The 15,941-nt window shown below is 40.8% G+C and overlaps 1 protein-coding gene across 1 annotated transcript in view; it reads left to right on the forward strand.

The window, feature by feature from the left end:
- LOC129699771 (spectrin beta chain, non-erythrocytic 1-like) overlaps positions 1-15,941 on the forward strand; it is a 181,261-nt gene that overhangs the window by 46,314 nt on the left and 119,006 nt on the right. Inside the window, 1 exon segment of the mRNA XM_055639839.1 lies at positions 15,194-15,387. Coding sequence (XP_055495814.1) covers positions 15,243-15,387 — 145 coding nt within the window. The 5' untranslated portion in view covers positions 15,194-15,242.

Consider the following 15,941-nt stretch of genomic DNA (forward strand, 5'->3'; position numbering starts at 1 on the left):
CACAGACAGCATCCATAGTCAGGATCAAGCCCGGGTCTCTGGCGCTGGAAGGCTGCAGCTCTACCACTGTGCTGCTGTGTAGTTCTGTTTAACATTTGAAGTTTACACTTAATATACCACCAGGGGGCGCCGCACGATGGCAGCCTCGCCAATAGTCTGTCTGTTATTTCAGTGTGTTTTACAAGTTTGTGTTGATGTTCTCTGGCTTGTTTTATATGGGGGAGGGGGTCGGGGGAAAGTTTTCAATCTCTTACCTCGCCGGGGATGCTGGATCGTATCTCCGGTCGCTCTGCAGCCTAACATCATGGAGCTGGCGGCCTTGCTCAGAACTGACTTTTAGACCCACCGCGTGGCCGTGGACTTGCCATCGGAGCCGATTCCTTGCCTGGGATCGACGCTCCAACCACGCCCTGCGGATTTCACTATCGAGGAGCTTGCAGTCTTTGGTAGAGACCGATGTCGGGAAGCTCCAAACGACGCAGAAGGTTTGACCAGCCTCGACCCGGGGTCAGATCGCCCAGCGCGGGGGAGCTGAGATCCCAATGCAGGAGCTTGATTGCTCCGACGATGAGGGCTTGAACGCCACCGGCTACGGAGGCCAAGATCGCCCCGTCAACGGAAGGTTCGAGGCCCCCGACCGCGGGAGGACAAAGAAGGGGAGAGATTGATCTTTTTATCGTCTTCCATCACAGTGAGGAGTCGCTGGTGAATGTTCATGTTAAAATATATTTTGTGTGTTTTGTTGCTTTTTAATGGTATGACTGTATGGCAAATCAAATTCCTCGTATGTTGCAAAACATACTTGGCTAATAAAGAATGATTATGATTAAAATTGGTTCACTTTTAAGTGGAATCATCGCATAGAAATAGGGATTTCTGTTATCCCCCCCAAACGGTTCCTTATTTTTATTGCAAGTTATTAAAATAATAAATCTATATCCATTGGCCACAATAGAATTTGAGATGCTTCCCAAATCAGGGGCATAAATAAGCCATGATATAACATATTTGCTGTCATACTAATGAAGTAGTGAACTGCATCTGCAAGGTGAAAGAAACCAGCTTTACTGCAGCCTGTCTTGGCACCAATGGATCCATGAGTAATGAGGTCACCATAGGACATGCGCCAAGAGAGCAATGTGTCTGCAAGGAAAAGCAGTAGAATTACAGCTTTCCAGAATCTTCTCTCCTGCAATGCTGCAAAGTCGTATCAACCAATGAAGCTCGGTCTAGAATAGCAATAGCACAGGGTTTTTTTTTTTAATGCATTACTCACAATGTGAAATTATAGTAAATCGTTGATTGCATTTATGCTAATGATATTTCTGAAGCAGCTTCTTGTCCGTCTGTGGAACAGAAATTGTTCCTCTTCATGTGTACGTGTTTTTAAAAAAAAATGGACTTGGATACTTTTCATAAATGTTGATTTGGTTATGATAATCCTATTTTCCTGTTAATTCAATATTAGTCAGAATTTTAGACAATATTATTACTGAATATGAAAGCTGGTGCAGGGGTGGCAATGTGTTTGGTAAAACCCCATTACAAGCTCCAGAAATGTTAAAGGCATTTATTCTGTCCACCTCTTAGCAGGGGGTTTGAGTTGGCTTTGAATGAATTTGATCCTAATAATTGTTTACTTGGTATAGAAAATAATATTTTTTGCAGAAAATTGTTGATATGTAACCAATGTCAAAATGTATTCAGTCTGCCTTCCTAAATTTGTTCCCTATCTTTAAAGGTGGTAACTATTTCTTAAAGGAATGTTGCATCAATGGGACAACTGGGCTGCATCTCTTACAAACTGTTAGTATTACATGTCAGTGCAGCGTTTAATGCCCATCCCAAACTGCCCTTGAAGACAATGTTAAATTATGCTCTTGAAACATGTCCAGTTTGTAGTGTAAGTATTTACACAGTGTGGTTGAGTTGCATTCATTAATAGCAACCTATTGATGATTAATAAATGGCAATATGTTTCCAGGCTATTTTTGGCAGCTAACTTGAGGTAAACATGCACATGAAAGAGAAAGCTTGCAATGCATATGCTGCCTTTATCCTCTCAACGATGGGGCCAGGGGTTTTGGAAACCCATGTGATTTTGCAGTTATGATGTGCAGGAGCGAGGGAAAGTTTGGACTGGTGGGAGGGGTGCCCATCCTTTGGCCCACTGAGTCCACACCAACCAGCGATCTCCATGTGCACTGGTACTGTCCTACACACTGGGGACAATTTACAGAAGTCAATTAACCTGCAAACCTGTAGGTTTTTGGAATGTATAATAAAGTATCAATCAATCATACGTGGGAGGAAAATCCACAGATTCACAGGGAGAAAGTACAAACTCCATACAGACTGCACCCATCAGCCATGGGTCTCAGGCACTGTAAGGCAGTAACTCTACTGCTGTGCCACTGTGCCATCCCCCTTGGGAACAAATGAGACCTCTTCCTCCCACACCCTACTCTAGATTGTTGGTAGACCAAGTTTGATGTAATGCTGCTGACTGGGTGATGGTGACATCTTCTCTCTTGCAAGAGATAGTCATTGCCTAAGACTTGTATGTGATGAATATCACCAGGCAGGAATATACCCAAATCTGAATGTTTTCCAGATCTTGCTAAATGTGAGAACAAACCATTTCATGGGGTTTGTGAATGCAGCCAGTCACAGCTGTTACCAATGAACAACCCACTTATGACCTTATGGTGACTTCTTTGTGATTAGAAACAGATTGTGCAAGTAAACCGGGCAGATTAGTGCGGGATTTGGTGACAGTTCAGTGGGTGTAATAAAGTGTTCAGAAAAAAACGTTAAAGTATTCCAAAACTAGTTCATATTCAAAATCAAAATGGACACGAGCACAATATGAAACTAAATGAAAATGCATAAAATAAAATACATGCATCTGGTACTAGAGAGGAAAAAGGTGATAAAATATAAACTACAAAAGAGCATATAAAAGGAAAGCCATTTTATCTTTTTAGAAGATCATTTGCAATGTAGGTCACTCAAACTAACTAGCAGTGATATTGCAGGTGAAAAATAAAGAAATGCTCAGTGCATGTGTAGATTTACGTAATTCATTACTCGTATACAAGAAGAGGCACATGCTCTGAATCTCCATCAGAAATCCTCAGTGGTGGCACAGCTGGCAGAGCTTCTGTCTGACAGCGCCAATGACCCAGATTTAATCCTGATCTTGGAGGCTGCCTGGGAGGGATTTCCAGGATTCTCCTGTGCGGTTTTCCTCCAGGTATTCCCATTTCCTCCAACACCCCCAGGTCTGCTGGTTAATAGGTTGTCTGGCCCAGGGGCGGATTAAGGCTCACTGGTGCCCTAAGCACTGACCAATCTTGGTGCCCCCCTCCTTTCCACACTGACCCAGTCCATTTTAGTTGTTGACCTTGTGGTACAGCTGGGAAGATAACCCTAGGGTGCACCATGATCAAGAAACAGAACATTATGATCAATTTGCACTAGTTTTATCATTTTTTTTTTTTACAAATCTTCATTTGTTTTTTTTTCTTTTCACCCTTTTCCCAACTTTGTGGTGCCCCCTTTGGCCCTGGTGCCCTAAGCACATGCTTAGTCTGCTTAATGGTTAATCTGTCCCATGGTCTGGCCAATGTAAATTGTCCCGCGAATGTGGGCGATCTGTTGAACCTGGGGTGAGTTGATGAATGGGTAGCGAACATAATAGTTTTCATGTAGAATTGGAGTAGGTGGGTGCATAATGTTTGGTGCAGACTTGGTGGACTGAAGGGCCTGTTTCTCTGCCCTATGGCTCTGACTATAAAACTAATGGCGGGGTTTGTAAATAGACTCAATGAAGCCAACATAAGTAAAATAAGTGCTAGGGAAATTATTACATGGAATAAGAGTATACAGTTCCCAGTATTTTAAATGAAGTAGGTGCAGATTCCCTGACTATGACATTGTTCATAGACACAAAATGCTGGAGTAACTCAGTGGAATAGGCAGCATCTCTGGAGAGAAGGAATGGGTGACATTTTGGATCGAGACCATTCCTCTGTCTGAAGAAATGGTATCTATATTTAAGAGGGAGTTAGATGTGGCCCTTGTGGCTAAGGGGATCAAGGGGTATGGAGAGAAGGCAGGTACGGGATACTGAGTTGGATGATCAGCCATGATCATATTGAATGGCGGTGCAGGCTCGAAGGGCCGATTGGCCTACTCATGCACCTAATTTCTATGTTTCTATGTTTCTATCAACCCGAAACGTGCCCCATTCCTTCTATCCAGAGATGCTGCCTGTCCTGAGTTACTCCAGAATTTTGTGTTTATCTTCGGTGTAAACCAACATCTGCATTTCCTTCCGATGACATTGTTCTCCTGTTTTCTAGGAATTATTCTATCTGATTGGAAAAATAGCCTTACATTTCATGACAAGATAGATGAGTGGGTAAAATGAGTTGTGTTAATCTAGCATTTGTGGGTATTGACTCGTGGAAGTGTACTTGGACCTGTGTTATTCAAGTGACTGGAGTTCACAAGTTATAGGACTAGAATTAGGCCATTTGGCCCATCGAGTCCACTGCCATTCAATCATGGCTGATCTCCGCCTCCTAATCCCATTTTCCTGCCTTCCCCCCATAACCCTTGACACCCGTTCTAATCAAGAATTTGTATATCTCTGCCTTCAAAAATATCCACTGACTTGGCCTCGACAGCCCTTTGAGGCAATGAGTTCCACAGATTAACTATCCTCTGATTAAAGAAATTCCTCCTCACCTCCTTTCTAAAAGAGCGCCCATTAATTCTGAGGTTATGACCTCTGGTCCTAGACTCTGCCATCAGAGGAAACATCCTTTCTACATCCATTCTATCTGTGCCTTTCATTATTTTGTAAGTTTCAAAATGAGGTCCCCCTCAACCTTCTAAACTTCAGCGAGTAGAGGCCCGGTCTGTCAAACGCTCATCATATGCTAACCCGCTCATTCCTGGAATCATTCTTATAAACCTCCTCTGGAACCTCTCCAGCCTGACCAGCGTCTTATGGAGCCTCAGCATTAGGCCCATTCTTTGGAAAGTGAACCAAAACGTTACACATGTGACCAGTCATATTTGACCTCTTACTCTAAACAAACATTGTCAGCATAACATATAAAAATTTCATTTGATAAACTGAAAAAAAAAAGTCATATGCAGTACAAAACAATACAACTGTAAGGCTTTCAGAATTAGAAGAGATGTTTTCCACAATTTCTCATCATTTTGGCCACACACGTGACTAAGAATGGACCATTCCATCTCTTGTAATGAAGGTTACGTGGACAATTTCAACCACTCACAACTTCGGTCTGTGGTCCCCACCAGCTTTAAAAGGTCATCAATAATACTGGTGCCAAAGAGCAAGGTAACAGTTGTGTTAACAGTGTTTAAGAGGGAACTGCAGATGCTGGAGAATCGAAGGTTATACAGAAAAGCTGGAGAAACTCAGCGGGTGCAGCAGCATCTATGGAGCGAAGGAAATAGGCAACGTTTCGGGCCGAAACCCTTCTTCAGACTGATCGGGGGTGGGGGTGGGTCGGGACAAGAAAGGGAAAAGGAGGAGTAGCCAGAAGGCTGGAGGGTGGGAGGAGATAGTAGGGGAGCTGAGGAAGGGGAGGAGACAGCAAGGACTAACAGAATTGGGAGAATTCGATGTTCATGCCCCGGGGGTGTAGACTCCCCAAACGGAATATGAGGTGCTGTTCCTCCAATTTCCGGTGCTGCTCGCTGTGGCCATGGAGGAGACCCAGGACAGAGAGGGCGGAGTGGGAGGGGGAGTTGAAGTGCTGAGCCACCGGGAGGTCAGCTTGGTTATTGCGGACCGAGCGGAGGTGTTCGGCGAAACGATCGCCCAACCTCCGCTTGGTCTCACCGATATAGATCTGCTGGCATCTAGAGCAGCGGACGCAATAGATGAGGTTGGAAGAGATGCAGGTAAACCTCTGTCGCACCTGGAACGACTGCTTGTCATAATATGGTTATGACACATGGAACATTCTGCGGGTGGCGTTTGTTTTCCTGATCATGTGATCGTGGCTTTACCTGACCCGAGTCGCTCTGAGTGAAACGGGCACTGCCGAGATGGCAAACTTTGAATATAAGTTGAAAATGTTCTGGAAAAAAGCACTCAGCAGGTTAGGCAGCATTCATGGAGCCCGAAGCTGTTTATGCTCCAGGCTTGGGACCTGTCCGAGGAGATCACAGTGGATTTGGAACTGGAGCATGACAGGGAGAGGGGTCTGGGTGGAGGGAATGGGGAGGAAACGGTTAGTTAATGTTTCAGGTTGGAGAACCAGCAACCTGATATATTAACTCTCCGTCTCTCCCTCTGGGTTCAATCCTGAAATCGAGTGCTGTTTGTGTGGAGCTTTCCCGTTCCCCCCCTGACATGTGTGGATTTCCTCCAGGTGCTCCAATTTCCCAAAGTTGTATGCAAGTTGGCCTCTGTAAAATTGTCCCTAGTTTGTCGGGAGAGGCTGAGAAAGTGGAATGACATAGAACTAGTGTGAACGGGCGGTCTATGGTTGGCATGGACTTGGAGGGTGAAGGACCAGTTTCCATCTATAAACTAAACTAAACATCACATCCATAAGTTTGAAGATTGGTTTGAACATGGAGGAGGCTGGACTGTGCACAAAGGTACTAAATTGGAATTAAGGCAAACTAAAGTGGTACTGCAGGAACAATTGTGATTAGGTAACTCCACAATTGACATGGGGGAGTCATTTAAAGACCAGTTGATGGCAGTACTGAACTTCTATATTCCAGTGAGCATGAGCGACGAGGATATCAAAGTAAGGGAATCTTGGATGACCAAAGTGGTTGCAAAAATAAAAATAAAGTGCGTGCCAGGTTTAAGAGGTGGTATCACACAGGAACATAAAGAAAGAAAAGAGGCACTAAGAAGGGCCAAAAGGTGCCACAAAATAGCTTTGGTGAGCAGGAATTAATAAAAAAAAGAATATCCAAATCCGCCATTTTCCTTTTATTCCTCTCTTTCTCATCACCTCCCTCCCTTACGACCCATATCCCTCTCCCTGGCTTTATATTTCTGTTACTGTTACACAATTTTATCTCCTTGTCACCTTCAGCTTTTGTCGCTTGCTCCATCCATCTGCCAGTCCACACCTCCTTCCCACACATCCACCTATCACTGTCTGAAGAAGGGTTTCGGCACGAAATGTTGCCTATTTCCTTTGCTCCATAGATGCTGCTGCACCCGCTGAGTTTCTCCAGCTTTTTTGTGTACCTTCCACCTATCACTTGCCAGGTTTTTTTTTTTTTTGCCTCCACATCTCCTTTCTAGCATTCTTCCCCTTATCCAATCAATCTGAATGATTCTGACCCAAACCATTGCCCCTCATGCTGCTTGACCTGCGGGTTACTCGAACAAGTTTTCCAGCATTTGCAGTTTCTTGTGTCAACATTTTTCTTTAAATAGGTTTGATTAAACAGTACAGTCGTGGTTCTTGGCTGAGAAATCTTGGAACCATTTGATCCAGTCATCATGGGTTTATTTCTCATTGAAATGTATAGAAAGGAAAAAGATTTGTGAATGGTGAATTTATTTCTGTAATCCTTTTATTTGTGAGCCATATTATATGAATGTGCTTGAATGTACAATGCTTGAACATCCCGGCTCTTGTTCCAAAAATAAATCTAAACAACAATTTGCTAAAAACACAAGACTACATGAAAATACACATACAAATTTAAGCAATGGATTATTGCATTGTTTAAAAAAAAATGCTTGCAGTATCTGAGCAACCTGTTTGTATGGATGTTTGTCACTTAGTGTCATGTTTATTTTATTGAATGTAGTAAGCATTATTTTGGTGTTCTTGAACCATAAAAACAGCAATGAAAGGTGGTTAAGTGCTAATCTCTTTCTGCAATGTGAAACTTGTTACTACCTACTACTAGGAAATAATTCTTGCAAAGCTGCTAGGCACTGGTATCTGGAGATATAATGCAGAGGTACCTTCAGATATTTATGTAAAGATACTTCATGCACGTTCATGCTTTCTCACACTGGAAGAAGAATTTGAGAGAAACTAAGCATCTTAGTTTGAGAGAAACAGTGCGGAAACAGCCCCTTCGACCCACTGAGTCTGCGCCGACCAGCGATCCCCGCACTTTAATACTATTCTACACACACTCGGGACAATTTACACTTTTATCAAGCCATTTATCCTACTTACCTGTATGTCTTTGGAGTGTGGGAGGAAACCGAAGATCTCTGAGAAAACCCATGCGGTCACTGGGAGAACGTACAAACTCTGTACAGACAGCGCCCATAGTCGGGATCGAACCCGGGTCTCTGTCACTGCAAGCGCTGTAAGGCAGCAACTCTACTGCTGCGCCACCATGGTCACTAATGCATTAAATTAATCTATAGAACATTTTATAGATAACCGTTGGATAAAGTATTTCTTAACATTTTAAGCATGTTTTAACTTACATTCATGCCGATTGTTAGCAAATAACATGAAGGATGAAAAAGGAATGTTTCTTAAAAATGTTTTTTAGTAGGATTAAGACCTAGTGTAGCAAATAGCTGCCATTTTATGAATCATTTATTAGTATTGAAGGATGAACTACCAGATTGAAATCTGAAAGCATATGTTGGAATAACATTCTAAAAGCAATGCTCAGATCAAAATATGTCATCCTGATCTATTTATGCTTTTAAGACAAATGACTAAAAAGTCAATTGAGAGAGAGTGAGTGTGAGAGAGAGAGAGAGAGAGACGTTAGGATGTATCTCAAAAGGGAAGGAAGAAGGAGAGAATTCCAGAGTTTTGGAGCCATTAAACTGATGGGGTACTGATTGGGGATGATCAACCATGATCACATTGAATGGCAGTGCTGGCTCAAAGGGCCAAATGGCCTACTCCTGCACCTATTGTCTATTATCTATTGTCTAAATCTAATGTGTGCAAAGGGCCAGGCTTGGAAGAATACACACATCCTGTGAGGTTGAGGCAGTAAAAGGAATTACAGGAAAATGAAATGATTGAGAATGTATTCATACACAAAACTATTTTTGAACCTTTTCCATATTATCTTACTCGTGTGCATCCATGTAACTTGTAGAAAATCAATTTAGTTGTGTGTCCTTAAATATTGTATTCCTCAGCAATATTTTATTAGAATGTTATAATATGATAATTAAGTTGCTGCTTTATTTTCTAAACCCATGCGCGATTGTGAAGTGACGCCTATTTAATAAAAAAAATTGGAGACAATGAGCAATATGAATGTAGGTTGATACCATTGGGACTGCAGCTGAAAGCTATGTATAGATGGATGCTAGTGATAAGGTCACACTGAAAGGCAGGTTGGAGATGCTGCAACATTGCGCAATGAATCCAGTCTCTATATCAGTCAAGTCCCATAATGATGCACATGGGACTTTGTGAATGGAGAATATTATTGAATTTGTTGAAATTCTAGTGCTGATAATTAATGTCCAGTTGAAAAGCTAAGACACGGAACAATAATTGAAATCTTCATCTTCAAAGGATTATTTTAATTATTTGGGAGTATAACTGTATCCACTATGTAAAAGTACCCAAACTCTTAACTAAATGAATCTTGCACCAAATGGCACATGGAGGCTGTAAAACAAATGTACGCATGAAACCAGATGCGTGCAATAATTCAGTTCAATATTAGACTTCAAATATTATATTATGGTTTTCAATGGTGAATTTTTCTGAGACATATTTCGGACCAATTAACTCACAAATATGTAGGCTACAGTGCCATTTAGTGGTCAAAACCACAAAGTACAATTCATCATTCAATTTACTTACAAGAAGCAAATACAATTCAAAGTTTAAGAAACATTAAGAACTAAAGAATGCAATAAACTAAAATACAATCTTCATTTTAGCAAAATAAATGGACGGCCTTGTTATAACATTCATTACTCATCTAATAACATCCTCAAATTCTTGTTCATAAGTTGTCCAGGTAACTGTCCAAGTTTCTTTTAATTGCTATTATAGTATCGGACTCATCTACCTTGTCTGACAACTCATTCCATATACCCACCAGCCTCTGCATGTAAACGTTGCTCCTCAGGTTTGATTAATCTTATCCCTTTCACTTTAAATGTCCTCTTATTTATGAATCACCCACTCTGGGTAAAAGACTGCATTCAGACTATCTATTCCCCCCATGATATCATGGGGAATAAGATCCCCCTGCATCCTGTATAAGAGCACCCTGTCTCCAAGGGATAAAGTCCTAACCTGCCCAACCTTTCCCCCTTGCTCAGCCTCTCAAGTCCAGGCAATCTTTGTGATGTTATTTGATTGGCCTTTAGTGTGTAGATATGCTTATTTAGTGTTAAAATCATCATACAGCAGTTCGCCTATGAATAAATGAATAAGTCATGTATATATTTATATAATGGTATATGGACACACTGATCTGTTCTGTATTCATGCCGACTATGTTCTGTTGTGCTGAAGCAAAGCAAGAATTTCATTGTCCTATCAGGGACACATGACAATAAACTCTCTTGAAATGTTTGCATTTACTTTCTTCACTTATTCTTGATGTCCATGATTTCACTGACAACTTAGACAACCTGTGAGTGTGGGTTGGATTCCAAGGGCTGTCTGGGCAGGACCAGGCCTTATACTGCTCCTGAAACTCACACCAGGGTTCTGGCTGCAGCAAACATTTAGTTTGTTGTATCCACGATGTAAAAGTACCCAAAAGGTGGCCATATATTTTTGGGGATGAAGGCAAACCTTTCCCATGGTAAAAACTGATGATATGGTCACTATTGCAATGCTGTTTCTGAGCACTAAGAGCAAGTTGGCAAGTGCCCATGCTTCAAAGGTACTGCACTGTTTTTGGAAGTATCATATTTTCCCACTCTTAGTCTTTGTCTCTTGTCACATCCCAAACTTGTTATTCCTTTCTCCTTTTGCCCTATCTCTTGCACACATCCCCCAACTTGCTCAAACGAAAGTTGAATTGGATTTCGACTCCACTATATGCTGCCACTGGTGATTGTTGCATTATAAAGAGTAGTTTTGTGTACCACACTTAATGTGCTCAATCTCATGATGGTCCTGTTATTAGATATTTCAATATTTAAGTTCACATTGGCAGGTATAATATATTACATTAATATTAAAAAAACAGGCAGTTACTATTGTTGAATGCAAACTGTCTTGGAGAGAGTTAGATAAATAAGTGAAAGTAAATCAGCCACATGCCCAACATACCTATGGCATTTTAATTCCCACACCTGAACGAAGCATTTAGCATGACACGAGTCACTGTATTGAGGGGAGGAGTAGGAAGTATGGATACACAGCAAAAAGCGATGAAGGGGTGAGGATTGTGGGGCAAGGGAAAGCGATGTGCAATCAGCAGATAAACAACTAGAGGAAGTAGTGCAGTGGATGAGAAGAAGTGCACTTACATGATGATGAGAGATGGATCGGTAGATCAGGTGCCTGAGTTCATTCATGTTTGGTAATGCCTTCATGTCGGCAATTACAATTGAAACACGAGATAAATGTGAATGAGATTTTCCTGTTGTACTGAAATGTGGGCTGGTCGCCACTAGGTGATGCACTCAATGGTTTGTCTCCCGTCTACTGAGCTCTGCTGCATTGTGCTGATAGCTACAGTAGTCTTGTTAAAATTATCTGTACTTCATTAAAAATGAATGATGGTACTTGGACCTGCAGCTAGGCCTGTTTGTACAGTTTCAAAAGTGAGCTCCTATCTTCTACAGCCTCTGTTTCGTTTGGCTGAGTGGGCAAATTGTGCAAAGTCTGCTTGTTCTGATGAAGACTAATTAATTTTTTGGCATTGCTAGCCTTACTCCCCCTGTCCCTAGGCTCATTTGTTCTGCTCTATTACACTCTGTTATTCCTGAAACACTAAGAGCATTGCAACAAGCAGTCACAGCGAACATCAGGGAGATGTGGGATTGCGGGCAGGTTGGGAGAGTGGAGAAAACGTGAGGGCACATGCGGAAAAGCATGGGAAATGGAAATGGAGGGGATGGGTAGGTGGTAGTACAGAGACTGCCAGCATACAGTTTGATACTAGAGCTGTAACGTGGCAATGATTCCACAAACATCATGCTGGTGTTGTGGAAAAGTCAAGCAATTACCTATTCTGGCTGAAGGCGTCTGCAATATATTTCCGGTATACTTACTTTCCTTATCAGCATAGTTTTAGTTTTATATCTCAATAACGCTAGGCATTAGTTATGAATAAGAGGGAGGTAGGAAATTTAATTTTAGGTTTTCTTCTGCCACAGGATTTAGTAAACGGCATAAATCGTAAAAGATTTTTCATATCTCTGTGAGTGATGTTGGAAACTGAACTTAACATTTCTCTGTGACTTTGTATCTATTTCAATATAAGATACATTTTTACCTCACTCCACTAAAAATAATTTATCAAGGCAACACTATTTGTCCGCAAATGTAGTGGTTCCTACTCAATGAAGAATAAACTTTTAGATGCTGCTATGTTTTTATCGTGAACATTTAATTATGCAAATAACTTTAGCATTATTGTACTGCTTTACAAACCTTGTTAGATTCACTTTCTGATTAACTTGTTAGCTGTTACCATCACAGAACTTATGCCTCAGAACATTATAAAACCATTTATTAGATGCTTGAGTAATCTTTGTACACAAGTCCTTGATTGTGTAGATACAGTGTCTTGTTGTGTTATTATAGGAATTAACAATTGGGAAATAAGGAATAAGCAAATGCAACATCAGATATTTTGATCAACCTTCCTTATGGAAGATAAAAGTTATATAATAGGCCTAGGAAAATGAAAAACAGGAAAATTATATCCATCAGGGAAGTGGTACAGAACTAATTGTGGGAGTTGTAGAAGACAGGTCTCCCGATCCTGATGGACCATCATAAGATCTTGAAATAAATTGGTCCTATTTTCACAGAACTCAAAATAACAATAATTGGAAAATTACAAATGTAATTCCTGTATTCAAAAAGGAAAGCAAATGGCAGACCAGTTAGCTTATCATCTGCCATAAGGAAAATCCTAGAAACTTTTTAACAGATGTTATAGCAGTGAAATATTTGTCAACAGGGCAAGGTCAACGTGGTTTTAATAAATCACTTTGGAAATACATTACATTTCTTTGAGCTGTTATTAAAGGAGAACAGTGGCACAGCAGTAGAGTTGCTGCCTTACAGCGCCAGAGACCTGTGTTCGATCTTGACCTTGTATGGAGTTTATACATTTTCACCCACGTGACCATGTGGGTTTTCTCCGGGTGCACCGGTTTCCTCCCACATTCCAAAGATGTGCAGGTTAATTGGCCTTGGTGTGTCAGGTAGAACTAGTGTATGGGTGATTAGTGGTTGGTGTGGACTGCAGGGCCTGTTTCCACACAGTATCTCTAAGCTAAACTGGTGGAAGTAGTATATTTAGATTTCCAGTGAGCACTTTATATAGGGCTGCAACATAGAAATATTCTGAAAAATAAATGCCTATTGTATCATTAACATATTGGTGCATGTAGAAGATTGGTTGGCTAGCAGGAAATGTTGAAGGCATAAATGGGTCTTGTTCTGATTGACAAAGGTTATGAAGTTGTGTACCATAGATTGGCATCGGCCAACTTTAACATTTTACAATTTGTATATATGGAATGAAGATCGGCCGGATAGAAAGTTACAAAGAGGACACAAGGAATTACAAAGTTAGTGGAGTAGGTCAAGTTTTGACAAAGAGATTGTTAATTGGGAAACTTTAAAATATTTTGACAGGTTATACCTGAAAAACCATGCCATTTTACTAAAAGATTGTAAGCAATCACAGTAAATAGAATAGCTAACAAAATGTTATATTTAATTGCAAGGAGAATTGAATACAAGAGGTTATGGTACATTTACGCAGAGAGCAAATAAGTTTTGCCATATTGGTCTCCTTATTTTAAATAGGATGGTAATGCAATGACAGTGAGTTAGGGAAAGATTACTACACTAATACCTGAAGTGGATTGGGTAGCTCGTATAGAAAGGTTTGATAGGTTAGGCTTTTATCTGCTGGAGCTTAGAGTGAGAAGGACCTTCATTGAATAATTGAGCCTAGGTTAATATATAAGATGTCCATTTAAGGAAGGCCTATGAGGTGATTTTTTTTTCTCTCTGAGACTTTGGAATGTACTCGCTGAACAGGTTTAGATAGATTCTTCATGAGCAAGTGGTTGAACGTTTATTTGGGGTATATGGGAATGTGGAATAGCTCAGTATTTTATTTCCTATTTTTGCATTGTTCTTTCAATCGTTGCACAATTCTTGGTCCATTTGATTAATTCTAAGTGTCGTTTTGATATATGAGGCCTTCTGATAGTAGAACAAAATACTTTTCTTTTGTGCGGCGATGGACATTTGGGTAAAAGCAGAATTACAAGTAATATTTATGAACGTATTGTGATAATATTATTAAAAGTCATCTTTTATTTTTGTGAACAACTGATTAATCTGGAATCAGGCCCTTCGGCCTAACTTGCCCACACACCTACCAAAGTGTTACTGGTCCCTCCTGCCTGTGTTTGGTCCACATCCCTCTAAACTTGTCCTATCCATGTACCTGTCTAATTGATTCTTAAACTCTGCCTCAGCTACCTCCCCTGGCATGTACCCACCGCACTTTGTGTGAAAAACATACCCCCAGATTCCTATTAAATCTTTCCCTCTTAACCTCTTAAACCTATTGTTCTCAATTCCCCATCTCAAGGCAAGAGACTCTGTGCATCTACCCGATCTATTCCTCTCGTGATTTTATACACCTCTATAAGATCATCCTCCTGTGCTCCAAGGGATAGAGAATTTTTTTTCCCCACTATTTCTCTGAACAAAACTTGAAAGAACAAAATAAGTAAATGTACGGTGGAATCTTTCTCCTGTTGCTGACAGCTTTCTTAGAGCAGGTTGGAAGTTTCAGCATTGATGATTTTATCCTCTCCTGTGCCATATGGAGTTTAATGCACCTGCCTTGCACCCCAGTTCACATTTGCTGGGGCTGTCTTATTCAGACGTTGATCTGGTGCGGAACAAGATGGTAGTTGTGTAGATTCAACAGTATATTCACAAGAAAAGGGTAGGAAACTGGTGTGTTCTAAAGTTCTATTTTCTTTCATTTCCAGAACTTCTTGTGAAGGGCAGCTAATGTTGAGAGGCAGCTAGGAAAGCAGGATGACGGCAATAGCAACGGACTACGACAACATTGACATTCAGCAGCAGTACAGTGACGTCAATAATCGCTGGGATGTGGAAGAATGGGATAATGAAAACAGCTCTGCTCGACTCTTTGAAAGATCTCGTATCAAGGCCTTAGCAGGTATGTGGTGTACACAGGTGAACCCATTCAGTCAGGTGAATGTTCAGTCGTGCAACAGGACTGAAGACAATATTTGCTATTTATTTTACTCGTCTACCAATTTTGTTCTCTTATCTCATCCCTTAAAGGGCATTTTTCCATTCTGGGGTGTGCAGCAGCTTTAATCAAACCAACGTTATCTGTGTGTCATCCAGGAGAATGAGACTTCAATGGTTATTCAATTACTAAAAGACTGTGTTTAGCACCAGTAGTCTTAACAGAGACCCTCCAACAGCACTTGCTGCATAGCCATGGTGGCCTTTCAAAATATTTATCCTTTATCCATGTCCACTCTTTGATACAATGTGTACTACAAATGATGATGGAAATTTTACTGGGCTGCATTGTAAAGCAATAGAAGTACATCATTTAATTTGTTGACTCAGTTTCTCCATTCACTGAAATGATAGCAGATCCATAATCTAACTTCACATGACTGCCTTTGCCTCTTATTTCATTAAGAAATGATTGACCCCATAACAATTATTTATAGGATTGATTCCACATTTCCAGTC

This window comes from Leucoraja erinacea, chromosome 8 (assembly GCF_028641065.1).
Source record: "Leucoraja erinacea ecotype New England chromosome 8, Leri_hhj_1, whole genome shotgun sequence".
NCBI lineage: Eukaryota > Metazoa > Chordata > Chondrichthyes > Rajiformes > Rajidae > Leucoraja > Leucoraja erinaceus.